At 37.8% G+C, this 13,735-nt stretch overlaps 1 protein-coding gene across 5 annotated transcripts; it reads left to right on the top strand.

The window, feature by feature from the left end:
* The first annotated feature begins 562 nt into the window (after positions 1–562).
* On the top strand, positions 563–11,072 carry KLRD1 (killer cell lectin like receptor D1). Of its 5 annotated transcripts, none has more exons than XM_077952277.1 (7): positions 563–669; positions 4,219–4,325; positions 5,636–5,728; positions 5,874–5,936; positions 8,049–8,200; positions 9,663–9,769; positions 10,584–11,072. In XM_077952277.1, the coding sequence occupies exons 2-7, from the start codon at positions 4,319–4,321 to the stop codon at positions 10,702–10,704; spliced, it is 543 nt and encodes a 180-aa protein (XP_077808403.1). In that variant the 5' UTR covers positions 563–669; positions 4,219–4,318; the 3' UTR covers positions 10,705–11,072.
* Positions 11,073–13,735: the final 2,663 nt, after the last annotated feature.

The following is a 13,735-nucleotide window of genomic DNA, read 5'->3' as shown; positions in this document are numbered from 1 at the left end:
CTGTTCAAGTACAACAAAGGTTCCTAGATATATGAGAGGGACAATGATAACTTGGGCTATAAGATGAAAGGCAAGGAGTGTTTGCTTCTATACATATAATTGTATGTATATTTCTCATTATCTATGTGGACAAAACTTAACCAGTTCTTCAAGAAGGTAACACAAAGGAGTGGATTGTCATATCAGTATCACAAGCATCCTCGGAGATTTCACCCACTATCATGCTTTACTCATAATTTTAGTTATAATTGTGAGATGCAGACAAAACAGTGGAAAACCCAGGCCTGCAAAAGCACCTACTCATTCTTACTTTCCCCTTAGGACACACTGTGGCCCAGACAAACAGATAAACATATGAGGTCTCTTAAAGGTGTTTGTGGCTGTACCATTTACACAAAAGGAGATGTTTTGGTCATGTCACGTCTCCATTTTATACTCAGATGGTTCAGATGGTTACATGGTTATGGTTACCCATGGTTTATGTGACATTTTTCCAGGAAGCCAGCCTCCATAAACCCACAATTTCTAGTTTTATGTTTTTTTTTTTTTTTTTTTTTTAAACAGTGTGTTTTGTTCTTGTCACCCTGGCTGGAGTGCAGTGGTGTGATCTCAGCTCATCGAGTTCAAGAGACTCTCATGCCTCAGCCTCCCAAGTAGCAGGGGTTACAGGTATGTGCCACCATGCTCGGCTAATTTTGTATTTTTAGTAGAGACAGGGTTTCTCCATGTTGGCCAGGCTGGCCTCGAACTCCTGACCTCAGGTGATCCACCTGCCTCCGTCTCCCAAAGTGCTGGGATTACAGGTGTGAGCCACCACGCCCGGCCTTCATTTTATGTTTTTATTTGATTTTACCACTAACAATTTTAGACAATCTAATACATCCTGCTAAAATCATTCCATTGATAAGGATTTTGCAAGCAAAACCCACTATATATAAAAAACCACTATAGCTAGTAGGTTTGTTATTAGCATGTTTACAATGGGATTTTACCAGGTCAGTAACGTCTTTTGTTTTTTCTCAGGGAGCCCTCTCTCCCTGTTAAAAGAATGATTTGCAGCCTGATGTGAGCAATTTTCTTTCCGCTCAAAGAATGCATTTTCTAAAAGCAGTGAGATCAATATAAATATTTCCCTTGGGGATACTAGAATGTATACTATTATTGCGTTCTGCATTTTAGTTATAAATTTTTAGGTGGGGAAAAGACGTCACTGTTTATATGTTAAATGAACATTAGCTTCTTTTCCCCGGCTTTTGACTAAGGTTTAAAAGTTGACTTAGCTATTGAAGTCATCACTTGCTCTGAACAAGGGCACTAGTAAACTGCAGGGGAGGAAGAGGGCGCCTTCCTGCAGCGGATACTAGGGAATGGGAGATCCTGCAAAAAGAGATGTTCTTTTGGCAGGATACCTAACTTTTCTAAAGCAAATTTATATAAGTGAAGCTGGATATGTCAGCGGAATTTAGTCTGGGTTCTCTTGGCAGCACACCCAGAGAATACTTTGAGTGGAAACTTTATTTGGAATTGTGTATCGAATAAAGGTAGGAAAGGAAGTGCAATAGGAAAGGGCAGGTGGAACACAATAAAGGTTATTTTCTTAATCCAGCTTCTAGAGGTGGTGACTAGAGCATAACACTATAGAGTAATTCTGGGAAATGGGGCAAAACACAGTGTTCAGAATTACCTGACTTTAGGGCTGAGACTGCTAGACTATATAGCAAATCACAAGATTCATTTGTTGAGGCCCATTCTGGTGATGATTATTCAGCACGTCCGGATTAGCAAGTCTGAGAGCAGCAAGGCTTTCAGCAGTTATTGAAGAAAAAAGAGCCCGTAGATACAGCTATACCGATAACTAGTTGGCCATAGTTCCCCAAATATTCCAAGGGACAAAGGCGAGGCAATGATAACCTCAAGCCTCAGGAAAAAGTGGAGATGAGTGGGAGAGATACAGTACATGGAAACCATTCACCTGCCTACGTACAAAAACAAATAAAAAGAACAGAGACCGGGCGCAGTGGCTCACGCCTGTAATCTCAGCACTTTGGGAGGCCGAGGCAGGAGGATCACGAGGTCAGGAGATCAAGACCTTCCTGGCTAACACGGGGAAACCCCGTTTCTACTAAAAAAAAAAAAAATATATATATATATATATATATACACACACACACATACATATATATATATAAAATACAAAAAATTACAGCCAGGCGCCTGTAGCCCCAGCTACTGGGGAGGCTGAGGCAGGAGAATGGCGTGAAGCTGGGAGGTGGAGCTTACAGTGAGCAGAGATTCGTGCCACTGCACTCCAGCCTGGAAGACAGAGCCAGACTCCGTCTCAAAAAAAAAAAAAAAAAAAGAAGAAGAAGAAGAAGAAGAAAAAAGAACAATCAGAGTCGGCAGCTCAGAAAGAGTTAAAGGAAGGAGGTATATATATATATATATATATATATATATACACACACATTTTTTTTTTACAGTGTGCGTGTGTGTGTGTGTGTGTGTGTGTATGTGTGTGTTTAGGTATCTTAAATATTTAAGCCTGGAGTTCTTGAAGTAAACTTGTATTTGTTGGATTTTTATTTCTAAGTCAGTGAACTAAGATGAAAAAAAAAGGACAATGATTGATGGATGTATTCTCACCAAACATGGTTCTAAAAACTTAGAATAACTTCCAAATAAAGGTGTTTCTCTTAGTACTGAAAATGTAGTAATAATCCCTATTGCACATTCTGTCATAAATTTATACTGTCTCAAGAGAAAAACTAAAAGCAAGCCCCTAATCTCCAATATTTTAAGGCAATTTTACATGGGGGGAAAATAATCAATATCAGATAGGTTTATTCTAGATCAGCTTTTTCTAACACTAAAACTAAAAATGAATAGATTTCAAGTAAGCAAAGGATTTTTAAATAAATCACTTCAATTAAGATTTGCATATCATCTGGATGAAGTAGATTTTACGCTTATATTCCTCAGTGAGGATTCATAGCTCAACAAATTTGGTGGTGCAATGAAAGCAGCTCTATGCACACAATGCAAACTGAAAAGATGGAAAGTTTAGACTTCATAAAAACTGAGAAATCAAAGTAGTCTTTTCTTTTCATTTTTTTCTGTTGTTGGTTGAAAGCCCATCTTTTACAAAAAGGTTTATCTATAGTAATGTTATAATGCTTGAACATAAACAGTATACAAAATACAATACACAAAACATTTATTTGAGTGTCTGCTTTTGTATGGGGATGCATGGTTGATTGTATTTCCACATACTACATCATGGATAGAAATCTCTCCTTTCGAGATTCTTATTATAGCCAATCCCTTCCACATTGAAAATTTGACCTGCTCCACATTTGATATTCCCATTAACAAGGTTACTCTTCTGTAGACAAACAAGTGTATATTGAAGTATCAGTATAGTATCTGAAGTAGATAACACACTAAACAATATAATAATGTATTAGTAAAAATAAGGAAAATAAAGAAGCTGAAGTCATGCTTAAAGAACTTTAAGAAAATGAAAACTGACGTGTTGAAAAAAGCTTTTAAGGCTAACGTGAATGAGGCATTCAAGTGGGAAAGGCATCCAGTTTTACTTTTTTGAACTTTGCCTGTCATGGCCAGGATAATTAGGTAGAGATCAGAAGAACAGAGACATGGACATCCCAATTTATGTGACCTTGGGCAAATTACTTCGCTCTGTATGCCTTAGTTTTCTCATTGACAGATGGAGAGTATTTATATATCTTTACTATCAAGGCATTTACAGAAATAAATGAGCTAACATATGCCAAGCGCTTTAAATTGTGTAAAGCACAAGGTAAGTAATAAATGTTTATTATTATTAAAAAAGGAAAATTCCGTGACTAATATTGTTATACTAAGTAAATTTACCTTTGGTTTGACCATCATTTCCTTCATGTTCCAGATAACTCTTGAAAATGAATTTGATTTTCAAACAATAAAAAAGAAAACAGCAACAAAACTCCCTCTCACCTCCTCTCACCTTCTTTAGTCCTTGCCGAAGTGTTAATATTACAGAAGTACTGTGAGAATTTCCTGTGTTGTGGTTCCTGGAACACTTTAGAGGCTTGTGATTCTACTGCTTCTTATTCACACTATAATGCGTGTCTCACCAATAGATGATTCAAGAACATCATTTAAATGCACAATTTTTCATTCTCTTTTTTGGCTAAATTTCTTCATACTCAATTTCAGATTCTTTAATCTCCAGCTCAGCTCCAACAATTCAACGCTGTTCTATCTGAAAAAGTGCACATCGTGCCTTCTCTGCTTCGCTCTTGGAACATAATTTCTCATGGCAGGTACGTATGATTTCAGTCACTAAATTAAAAATAACCAGAAGAGCTATTTCTTGGATTGGCTAATTTTGGGGTAATGCTTTAAGAGAGAAGGACATGATTAACAGTGGATGTTTTTTAGGATTTTCATGCATTAGCACTTTCCACATTCATTTTATTTTCCTGATTCTTCATTGTGTAACTTAGACATGATTTCATGAAGCTTTTCTCACAGGTTTAAAGAGTGGCTTCTGACAGGGCTACCTTTAAATTCTGAATGAGAACTGAACTTTAGCCTAGTTAAACTGTGAGCAACAGTATTCTAGCATAGCAATAGAAAATGCCAAATATTAATGACACAATGCTGAAAAGTTTTAAATTTACTATTTATGTCATGACATCCAAAAATTACACAAATGAACAGTTTGACACATTGTACTGTTGTTAATGACAACATCACTCTTTGAGAGTGTGTTCATGTTAGAATCTCCTAATGTGGAACTGTTTTAGGTGAAAAGCCTAGAAGCAAGTAATTTTGGGTATGAACAAACGTAATGTTCTTGGGGAAAAAAGATTATTCATGTATGTTCAATGTACTGTGAAATGAAGCCAGGCCTCCAAGGTGTTACCCATATATTTGTCGTTATCAGTTATCACACCAAGTCCAGAACGTTCCTATGTCTTCTTTTCCCTATAATATCTCTACGAACCCATGAGCAGCTAGACATTTATCAGAGCAAAACCTGCATTGAGATGAGGAGAGGACATACTCTCAGTAGTATTATTGTGACAATGGTAGATTATGTTAAATGAAAGATTCTTGAGCTAGACACACTTTCATTTGATTTCTGACTTGGATACTTACTCGCTTTGATACCTTGAGAAAATAACATCATTATTGGACTTTATGTTTTCTCATCTATGTAGTGAGAATCATACTATCTATCTTGTGATTTTGTTGAGAGAATAAAAATAAACGTCTGTTAGGTAAGTCCATAAAACACAACATGGTGCCCGTTAATATCTTCTTCCTCCAGATCTTTAAGCATCTCTGCCAATTTAAAACATAAATGGTAAATTCACTTTACTGCGACAGAGCTGGTAGAGAAGAAAATGTTTGAATAATCTTCCTGAAGAATAAGATACATCACATAAAAATGTTGGTATTGGGTGAAGTCCTGATTGGAAAGTCTTCAGTGTTTTATTGGCAAGATGACTCCATTATCAAATGAAAGAATGTTGTGGATTCTCCCTCACTAGTTTCTACTTTTAAGAACTCAGCTCCTGTGTTTGCTCTTTAAGTCATTACTCTGTCTGTCTGTCTTTCTCTACAGTGTTTAAGACCACTCTGTGGAGGTTAATTTCTGGGACCTTAGGGATAATATGCCTTTCGTTGATGGCTACGTTGGGAATTCTGTTGAAAAATTGTAAGTTTTTCTAAGCAAGTCTCCATAAAAATCAAAACTGTGATGACATCATTTAATAATAAAGGCTTCATCTTACTAATGTGTAATATTTTATTATTTCGTAAACCTATACCTAATTAAACAAATTTTTAAACATGTCTTATAGCTTTTACTAAACTGAGTGTTGAGCCAGCATATACTCCAGGACCCAACATAGAACTCCAGAAAGGTAGGTCACATTTTTTTGGAAAACTTAGCATTGATAAGGGATTACACAAGCAGTTTCTTGTTTTTCACACAGAAAGTCATGATGGAATATTATACGTAGTAATAGAAATTTGCCTACCAGTGTAGGATAGTCTCATTTTACATTACTCAATCTAATGTAAAAATGATTAAATTACATTAAATGTGTATCATTTGTACATTTAACTAATCAGGAAAATAGTAGCCTGAAATGAAAGATATGTTTCCTATATGAGTGCTCATAAATAAGAAACAAAAAATAAACCACAGGAAATGTTACAGTTAATCCTTATTACCTGCCTGAATTTGCTTATAACCTATACTTTTTCATCTCATTACTTTTCCTTTTGCTCCTTCTATAATCCAGAATACAGTGCACAGATTTCTAAACCTTACTTATCCAGTGAAAGCCAGCTCAAAGTCCAATTTTTGTTTTTGGAGACGGATTTTGCTCTTGTCGTCCAGGCTGGAGTGTAGTGGCGCGAACTTGGCTCACTGCCACATCCACCTCCCAGGTTCAAGCGATTCTCCCACCTTCCTGCCTCAGCCTCCCAAGTAGCTGGGACTACATGTGCCCGCCACCATGCCCCGCTAATTTTTGTGTTATTAGTAGAGTCGGGGTTTCGCCATGTTGGCAGGTTGGTCTCGAACTCCTGACCTCAGGTCATCCACCTGCCTGGGCTTCCAAAGTGTTGGGATTATAGGCATGAGCCACCGTACCCGGCAGAGCCACTGCACCCGGCCCCGATTTTCTGAATATATTTTTTTCAGAATGCGCCCCAAGTTGTCTCACCATCATCTGTGATTATATAGTGCTTCATTTACAGTGCAACATCTTGGCCAGGCACAGTGGCTCACGCCTGTAATCCCAGCAGTTTGGGAGGCTGAGATAGGCATATTACTTGAGGTCAGAAGTTTGAGACGGGCCAACCCCGTCTGTACTAAAAATACAAAAATTAGCCAGACATGGAGGCACGCACCTGTAGTATCAGTTACTCAGGAGGCTGAGGCACAAGAATCACTTGAACCTGGGAGGTGGAGGTTGCAGTGAGCTGAGATGGTGCCACTGCACTCCAGCTTGGGCAATAGAGCAAGACTCTGTCTCAAAAACAATTAAAAAATATAAAAATATAGTGCAACATCTTCAGCACCACATATATGGCAAAGATTTGAGTGCCTATGATGTGTCATGCTTTTTATTACTGTGGATAACAAATGTTGAAGACACTATTATTGATAAAATGTATAATTAAGCCTCAAGATAATTGGTTTATTTAGATTCCCTTTTCAAAAATAACATATCCAAACATGTCAAAATTCTCCAAATGTACCGTATTCTTTTCTGACTCAGAAAGTATGCTAAAATGTTTTCCTCCTTTAAATCTTTTTCATCTAATTAACTCCTATTTATGCTACAGTACTTAGTTTTGGGTCACTTCCTCAAAAAGAGGTTCTTGTAACTGGCCCTCATCTTAGACTCTGCTACATGCTGTTTTAACATACTTAATTTTTTTTTTTTTTTGAGACGGAGTCTTGCTCTGTCGCCCGGGCTGGAGTGCAGTGGCCGGATCTCAGCTCACTGCAAGCTCCGCCTCCCGGGTTTACGCCATTCTCCTGCCTCAGCCTCCCGAGTAGCTGGGACTACAGGCGCCCGCCACCTCACCCGGCTAGTTTTTTGTATTTTTTAGTAGAGACGGGGTTTCACTGGGTTAGCCAGGATGGTCTCGATCTCCTGACCTCGTGATCCGCCCGTCTCAGCCTCCCAAAGTGCTGGGATTACAGGCTTGAGCCACCGCTCCCGGCCTAACATACTTAATTTTTTTGCACTTATCCAAATCATCACTAAATATCGTTAATAAATTATTGAAAATTATATAATTGTGATTCTATCTTTAGAATATAACCTCCATGAGGAAAAAGCATCATGTTCATGTCTAATTAGTTCACATTAGTAGCCCCTGAAGTGTGGTATATACAGTAGATTCTGAAAGAATGTTAAAAGAATACACAGCAAATAATTTTTGAATAATTAAATAGCATTGAAAGAAATGTCTAGTCTCCAGTGTCATTAGTCATGCTTTATCTTTTCTGTCAGACTCTGACTGCTGTTCTTGCCACGAAAAATGGGTTGGGTACCGATGCAACTGTTACTTCATTTCCAGTGAAGAGAAAACGTGGAACGAAAGTAGGCATTTCTGCGCCTCTCAGAAATCCAGTCTGCTTCAGCTTCAAAACAGAGATGAGCTGGCATGTGCTAAGTCTGATTTTCTACATTTTCTTTGATCTAGAAAAAATATACTATCTGAACAAGTTAAATACTTTAAGTCATTAATCACATAGTAAGTGGACGGTTACATTGGAATTGAGTTATCTGTTCTGTGTACCTTAAAGTAGTCATTGTAAAATCTACATTAAATTCCTCAGTGATTTATATCATGAGAATACAAATCAAGCTAGGTGCCAAATAAAGTGAAAGAAACTTTTCAGGAAGAATTCAAAGAAGATAATAGGTCATTACATTTACCCATTTTATTTGAAGAACCAACTACATGACTGTAATTTTTTAGCTCTTTTAATTGAATTTATAATTTCTTTGATAATTTTATAGTTTTTGTCATCTTTCTAGGATATAAACTAGCATGGAAAATATGGTAGAAAAAGTACCCAATTCTTTTTTTTTTAGACAGAGTTTTACTCTGTTGCCCAGGCTGGAGTGCACTGGTGCGATCTCGGCTCACTGCAACCTCTGCCTCCTGGGTTCAAGTGATTCTTCTGCCTCAGCCTCCTGAGTAGCTGGGATTTCAGGCACTCGCCACCAGACGTAGCACTTTTTGTATTTTTAGTAGAGACAGGGTTTTGCCATGTTAGCCAGGCTGGTCTTGAACTCCCGGCCTCGGGTGATCCACCCGCCTGGGCCTCCCAAAGTGCTAGGATTACAGGCATGAGCCACCAAGCCTGCGCCTGGCCCTAATTACCCAATTCTTTTTTTTTTTTTTTTTTTTTAGAAGGAGTCTTGCTCTGTCACCCAGGCTGGAGCGCGGTGGCGCCATCTTGGCTCACTGGAAGCTCCGCCTCCCAGGTTCACGCCATTCTCCTGCCTCAGCCTCCGGAGTAGCTGGGACTACAGGTGCCGCCACCTCGCCCGACTAGTGTTTTTTTGTATTTTTAGTAGAGACGGGTTTTCACTATAACGCCAAGATGGTCTCGATTTCCTGACCTCGTGATCCTCCGGCCTTGGCCTCCTAAAGTGCTGGGATTACAGGCATGCGCCACCGTGCCCGGCCCCTAATTACCCAATTCTTAAGAAAAAGTGAAAAAATTCTCCTGCTGTACACGGCACCTTTGCTGATTATATGTTGAGCAGATTATACCCATGGGATTCATCCTGCACAATACCATTATTTTGGAATCAAATTTAATCATTGATCCCCCATGAAGAAAGTGTTCCATAAAGACTGTATCTCCCTTTATAAGGTTTCTAATTCTTCAAGAAGTGAGATTTTGTAGTATTTTTTCTCCATATATGAATGGGCCTGATAAATGAGAACTTTGAGTTATGTGACTATACCTTTTAAAGAGGAAGTTAAAAATAATTTCCGTTTGTGTAATGGACAGGCTGAATCTTATTGTAAACACTGACTTTCCCTCAAAATATGTTATTCCAAGAGTAGATTAAAAATAGATTAATGTGATTGTCTTTTACTTGAAGCAGGATTTTATGAGCTCCAGTCAACATTTTTACTGGATTGGACTCTCTTATAGTGAGGAACACACCGCCTGGTTGTGGGAGAATGGCTCCGCACTCTCCCAGTATCTGTAAGTTTCTGACAATCATGGCCTTTTTTGCTCTTTACGAATGTGTCCTTAGATGTGATTAGTAAAGGTAACATCCAGGAGCACTGTAGCTGAAATGACCTGGTCTAGGGCATGAGAATACAGAAAAAGGAAAAGGTACAACAAAATGACAATTTTAGATCTGCCTAGAACATCCAAGTTAACGCTCAAGTGACATGAAGTTAGTGTATTTGTGGCCATAAAAGAACTTTTAACATATACGTTGTTTTTGCCTTAGTACAAGCACTTGGAATTATATGTGCATGTACAGATTCTCATATACACAGAGGCAGTCCAGAAAAAATAGTATATTTATTATTTTATCTATTCTGGTAGATCCCAATATTCTCAGCATTGTCTTATGTTTTATATGCTGTAGGCTCATTTTCTGCATGTGTGTACTTTTTGAATCTCATTTTCATTTATAAACATGAGATTTGCAGCATGACACAGGGACAAAGTTTATGCTCTTGCTTGTTTTCCTAGACTAGATCAGATAATACATCTTAAATAAAATAGAAGAAAAGCATATCACATATTTAAACCATTAATGACAACAGAAAAACAGCAAGGAAAAGCTCCTGGCCTCAATGCTATTGATTAGTAAGAAAATAACTGGGTGTTTTGTAGCATTACACTAGAGAATCATGAAAATTGTGGTTACTGAAAGAAAAAAAGGACTCAATATGTTAATATCTCACTCAAATGCTTTTAAAAGTTATATCATTTAATTGAAAAATTATCTGAACATTCTCACTTCTTTTTGTGCATATTAACATTTTCTTCTTCATTACAGATTTCCATCGTTTGAAACTTTTAAACCAAAGAACTGCATAGCATATAATTCAAAGGGAAATGCTTTAGACGAATCCTGTGAAACTAAAAATCGTTATATCTGTAAGCAACAGCTCATTTAAACGTTTCTTGGGGCAGAGAAGGTGGAGAGTAAAGACCCAACATTACTAATAATGACACAGTTACCTGTTATATTGTTACTAATTGTCTACTTCTGGAGTCTATAAAATGTTTTCAAACAGTGTCTTACACAATTGTCATAGATGTGAAACAATGTGTTTTAAAATTGATGAAATTTGTGTATCTACATTTGAAATTATAAAATTAATATGAAGAATTTTATGAGTATTTTGATTTAATGTATCTATTTAATGTTAAATTCGATGTCGTTTTATTGCACGTTTATGTAATTTTATTTACATTCTTGCAAATTCTCAGCACAAATTTCAATAAAATTTAATTCATGTCAAATAAAATTTACAAAATAAAATTTAACTCACATTGCCCAGGCTGGAGTGCAGTGGCAAGATCATAGCTCATTGCAACCTCAACTCCTGGGCTCAAGTGATCCACCTGATTCAGCCTCCCAAGTAGCCAGGACTACAGGCTCCACACCACTATGCCCAGCTAATTTTTAATTTTTTTGAAGACAAGGTCTCACTGTGTTGCCCAGGCTGGTCTTGATCTCCTGGCCTCAAGGGATTCTGCCACCTTGGATTCCCAAAGTGCTAAGATTGCAGGTGTGAACCACCATCCCTGGCCCTCTTCACATTCTTGTATGAAGATTGATTTAGGAAAAATGCACTTCAGTTAACTGACAAAATATATAGGATGAAATGTAATATCTTTCAAATGTTTAATTTGAACTAAGAGAGCTTATGCATTGCACTTTCTGGAGATTTGTAATGTTTTGGATTTGTTGTCCATGTGATTACAAAATAATATATTTTTAATTAAAAAATTTAAAATAATACAGGCAAGCATGTAACGATTATAAATTTTTTTTTTTTGCACCAACTCTCCTATCTCCCTGACCTCCTCTCATTAGGCATTATCTTCTGTATTGATTTTAACACTTAGAGTGGTTTTCTCTGTTATGAATCAAAGCTGGTCTATTTTCATCATTTTCGTGATGAAAAAATTCATTTTGATTGACTTAGGATGGAAGGATTTGGACTGGGTCCAGTGGTTTATGCCTGTAATCCCAGCACTTTGGGAGGCCAAGGTGGGTGGATCACTTGAGGTCAGGAGTTTGAGACCAGCTTGGCCAACATGGTGAAACCCTCTCTCTACTAAAAATACAAAAATTAGCTGGGCATGGTAGTGTGCGCCTGTAATCCCAGCTATTTGGGAGGCTGAGGTGAGAGGATCTCTTGAACCTGGGAGGCGGAGGTTGCAGTGAGCCGAGATTGTACCACTGCACTCCAGCCTGGTCGACAGAGCAAGACTCCTCTCCAAAAAAAAAAAAAAAAAAAAAAAGATAGAAGGATTTGGAACCTTAATTGCATCTGAAAAACTGCCTCACCTTTGTTATTTAGTGTACTCTAACCACAGAGTAACATCCCATCATAATCCCAAATTCTACTCAAACTAAAGGGGAAGGGATTATGCAGGTGTACACTAGGCCACTGGTGTACAATTAGAAACCACTTTAGAGTTATGCCTACTGTACCCACATAATCCTAAAAATATGTTACAACTGCTACTTCATAGTTTATGCCATTTATTTAATTTATTTATTATTATTATTATTTTGAGACACGGTTTCATTCCCACTACAGCCCAGGCTGTAGTGTAGTGATGGAGTCATGGTTCACTGCAGCTTCAACTTCCCAGGCTCAGGTGATCCTCCCACCTCAGCCTTCTGAGTACTTGGGACTAAGGTACAAGCCATCATGCCCAGCTAATTTTTTGTATCATTTGTACAGATGGGGTTTCGCATTGTTGCCCAGGCTGGTCTCGAACTGTTGGGCTCAAGGGTTCTGCCCACCTTGGCCTCCCAAAGTGCTGGAATTACAGGCATAATATATCCGGCCAGTTTATGTAATTTAAACACTGCCTTTTGATTCCTTAATTCACATATGCTAGGACAAGTAATTATTTTCTGTTTTTCTCAATACATTAATTATTGGTTCCTCCATTAGTTGTGAAGTTCGAATTAGGGAAAAGGAGTTAGGCTGGTGGGAGCAGGGGAAGGCAGAAAGAGAAAGCAGATAAGCTATGAGTCTGCCTTTCTTCATGTCCAGGATATGGGCCATGTGCTAACCTATCACCAGACACCTGCAAGTTAGCTCACTGCAACCTTGGCGTTATCAGTACTGGACAAAGCCCTCTGCAGCATACAGCATAAACACTATTCCATAAAATCTTCAGCAAGCCTTTGTTTCTTTGTAGTCAGTTTTTCTTCTGCTGATGCTGCCTGTTACCTCCCTGGAAACCTATTTTCCTACTTTTCTTTAATAAATCTGCCTTTCTTTGCCTACAACTGTCTTGGTAAATTCTTTTACCTCAATGCCACGGGCCCAGATAGCCATTGCTCACCCACAACATTAGTGTATTAGTCCATTCTTATGCTGCTAATAAAGATATACCCAAGACTGGGAAATTTATAAAATAAAGAGGTTTAATTGACTCACAGTTCTGCAGGGCTGGAGAAGCCTCTGGAAACTGTCACTAAGTATTAATGTGTCACATAGCAATAGATAAGCAATACATATTTTGGTACCCAGAATGAAGTTACCGTTATAAGGAAAAAAAAAAGACACTAAAATTTTGGAGTGCTTGAAAACAGGCAGTGGATGGAGGCTAAAAGGACAGGAAAGACTGAAACCTTCTAGTACAAGCTTATAGTAGGGAAGAGAAAACATTAGAAACTGGAGAAAGTAAAAATCTTTCTATTTAGTACCAGAAAGTTTAGCAACACTTTTGTCTGTAGTATTGTGGAAGGTAGAAAATGTACTTAATGAATTAAGAGAATGCTCTAAAGTGATTTCTAGTCAGAGTGTTGAAGATACTGTCTGATTTCTTCCTACTACTTATATTACAATGCTATAGAAGACACATAACCTAATGGAAGGGCTGTTAAGCGAAAGAAGTCAGAACTTGATAGTTTTGAGATTCCTGGACTCTCAAGTGTTAGCATGTCAAAAATGC

The sequence above is a fragment of the Macaca mulatta genome, chromosome 11 (assembly GCF_049350105.2).
Source record: "Macaca mulatta isolate MMU2019108-1 chromosome 11, T2T-MMU8v2.0, whole genome shotgun sequence".
Lineage (NCBI taxonomy): Eukaryota > Metazoa > Chordata > Mammalia > Primates > Cercopithecidae > Macaca > Macaca mulatta.
Note: the sequence above shows the minus strand (reverse complement) of the source record. Positions and strands in the feature narration are given on the sequence as shown.

What these genes read in the sequence shown, in the direction of transcription:
- KLRD1 (XM_077952277.1), top strand. An exon ending in GGGAATTCTGTTGAAAAATT is followed by an intron (nt 5,729 to 5,873) that starts GTAAGTTTTTCT and finishes CATGTCTTATAG; the next exon opens with CTTTTACTAAACTGAGTGTT. An exon ending in TTCAAAACAGAGATGAGCTG is followed by an intron (nt 8,201 to 9,662) that starts GCATGTGCTAAG and finishes TTTTACTTGAAG; the next exon opens with CAGGATTTTATGAGCTCCAG.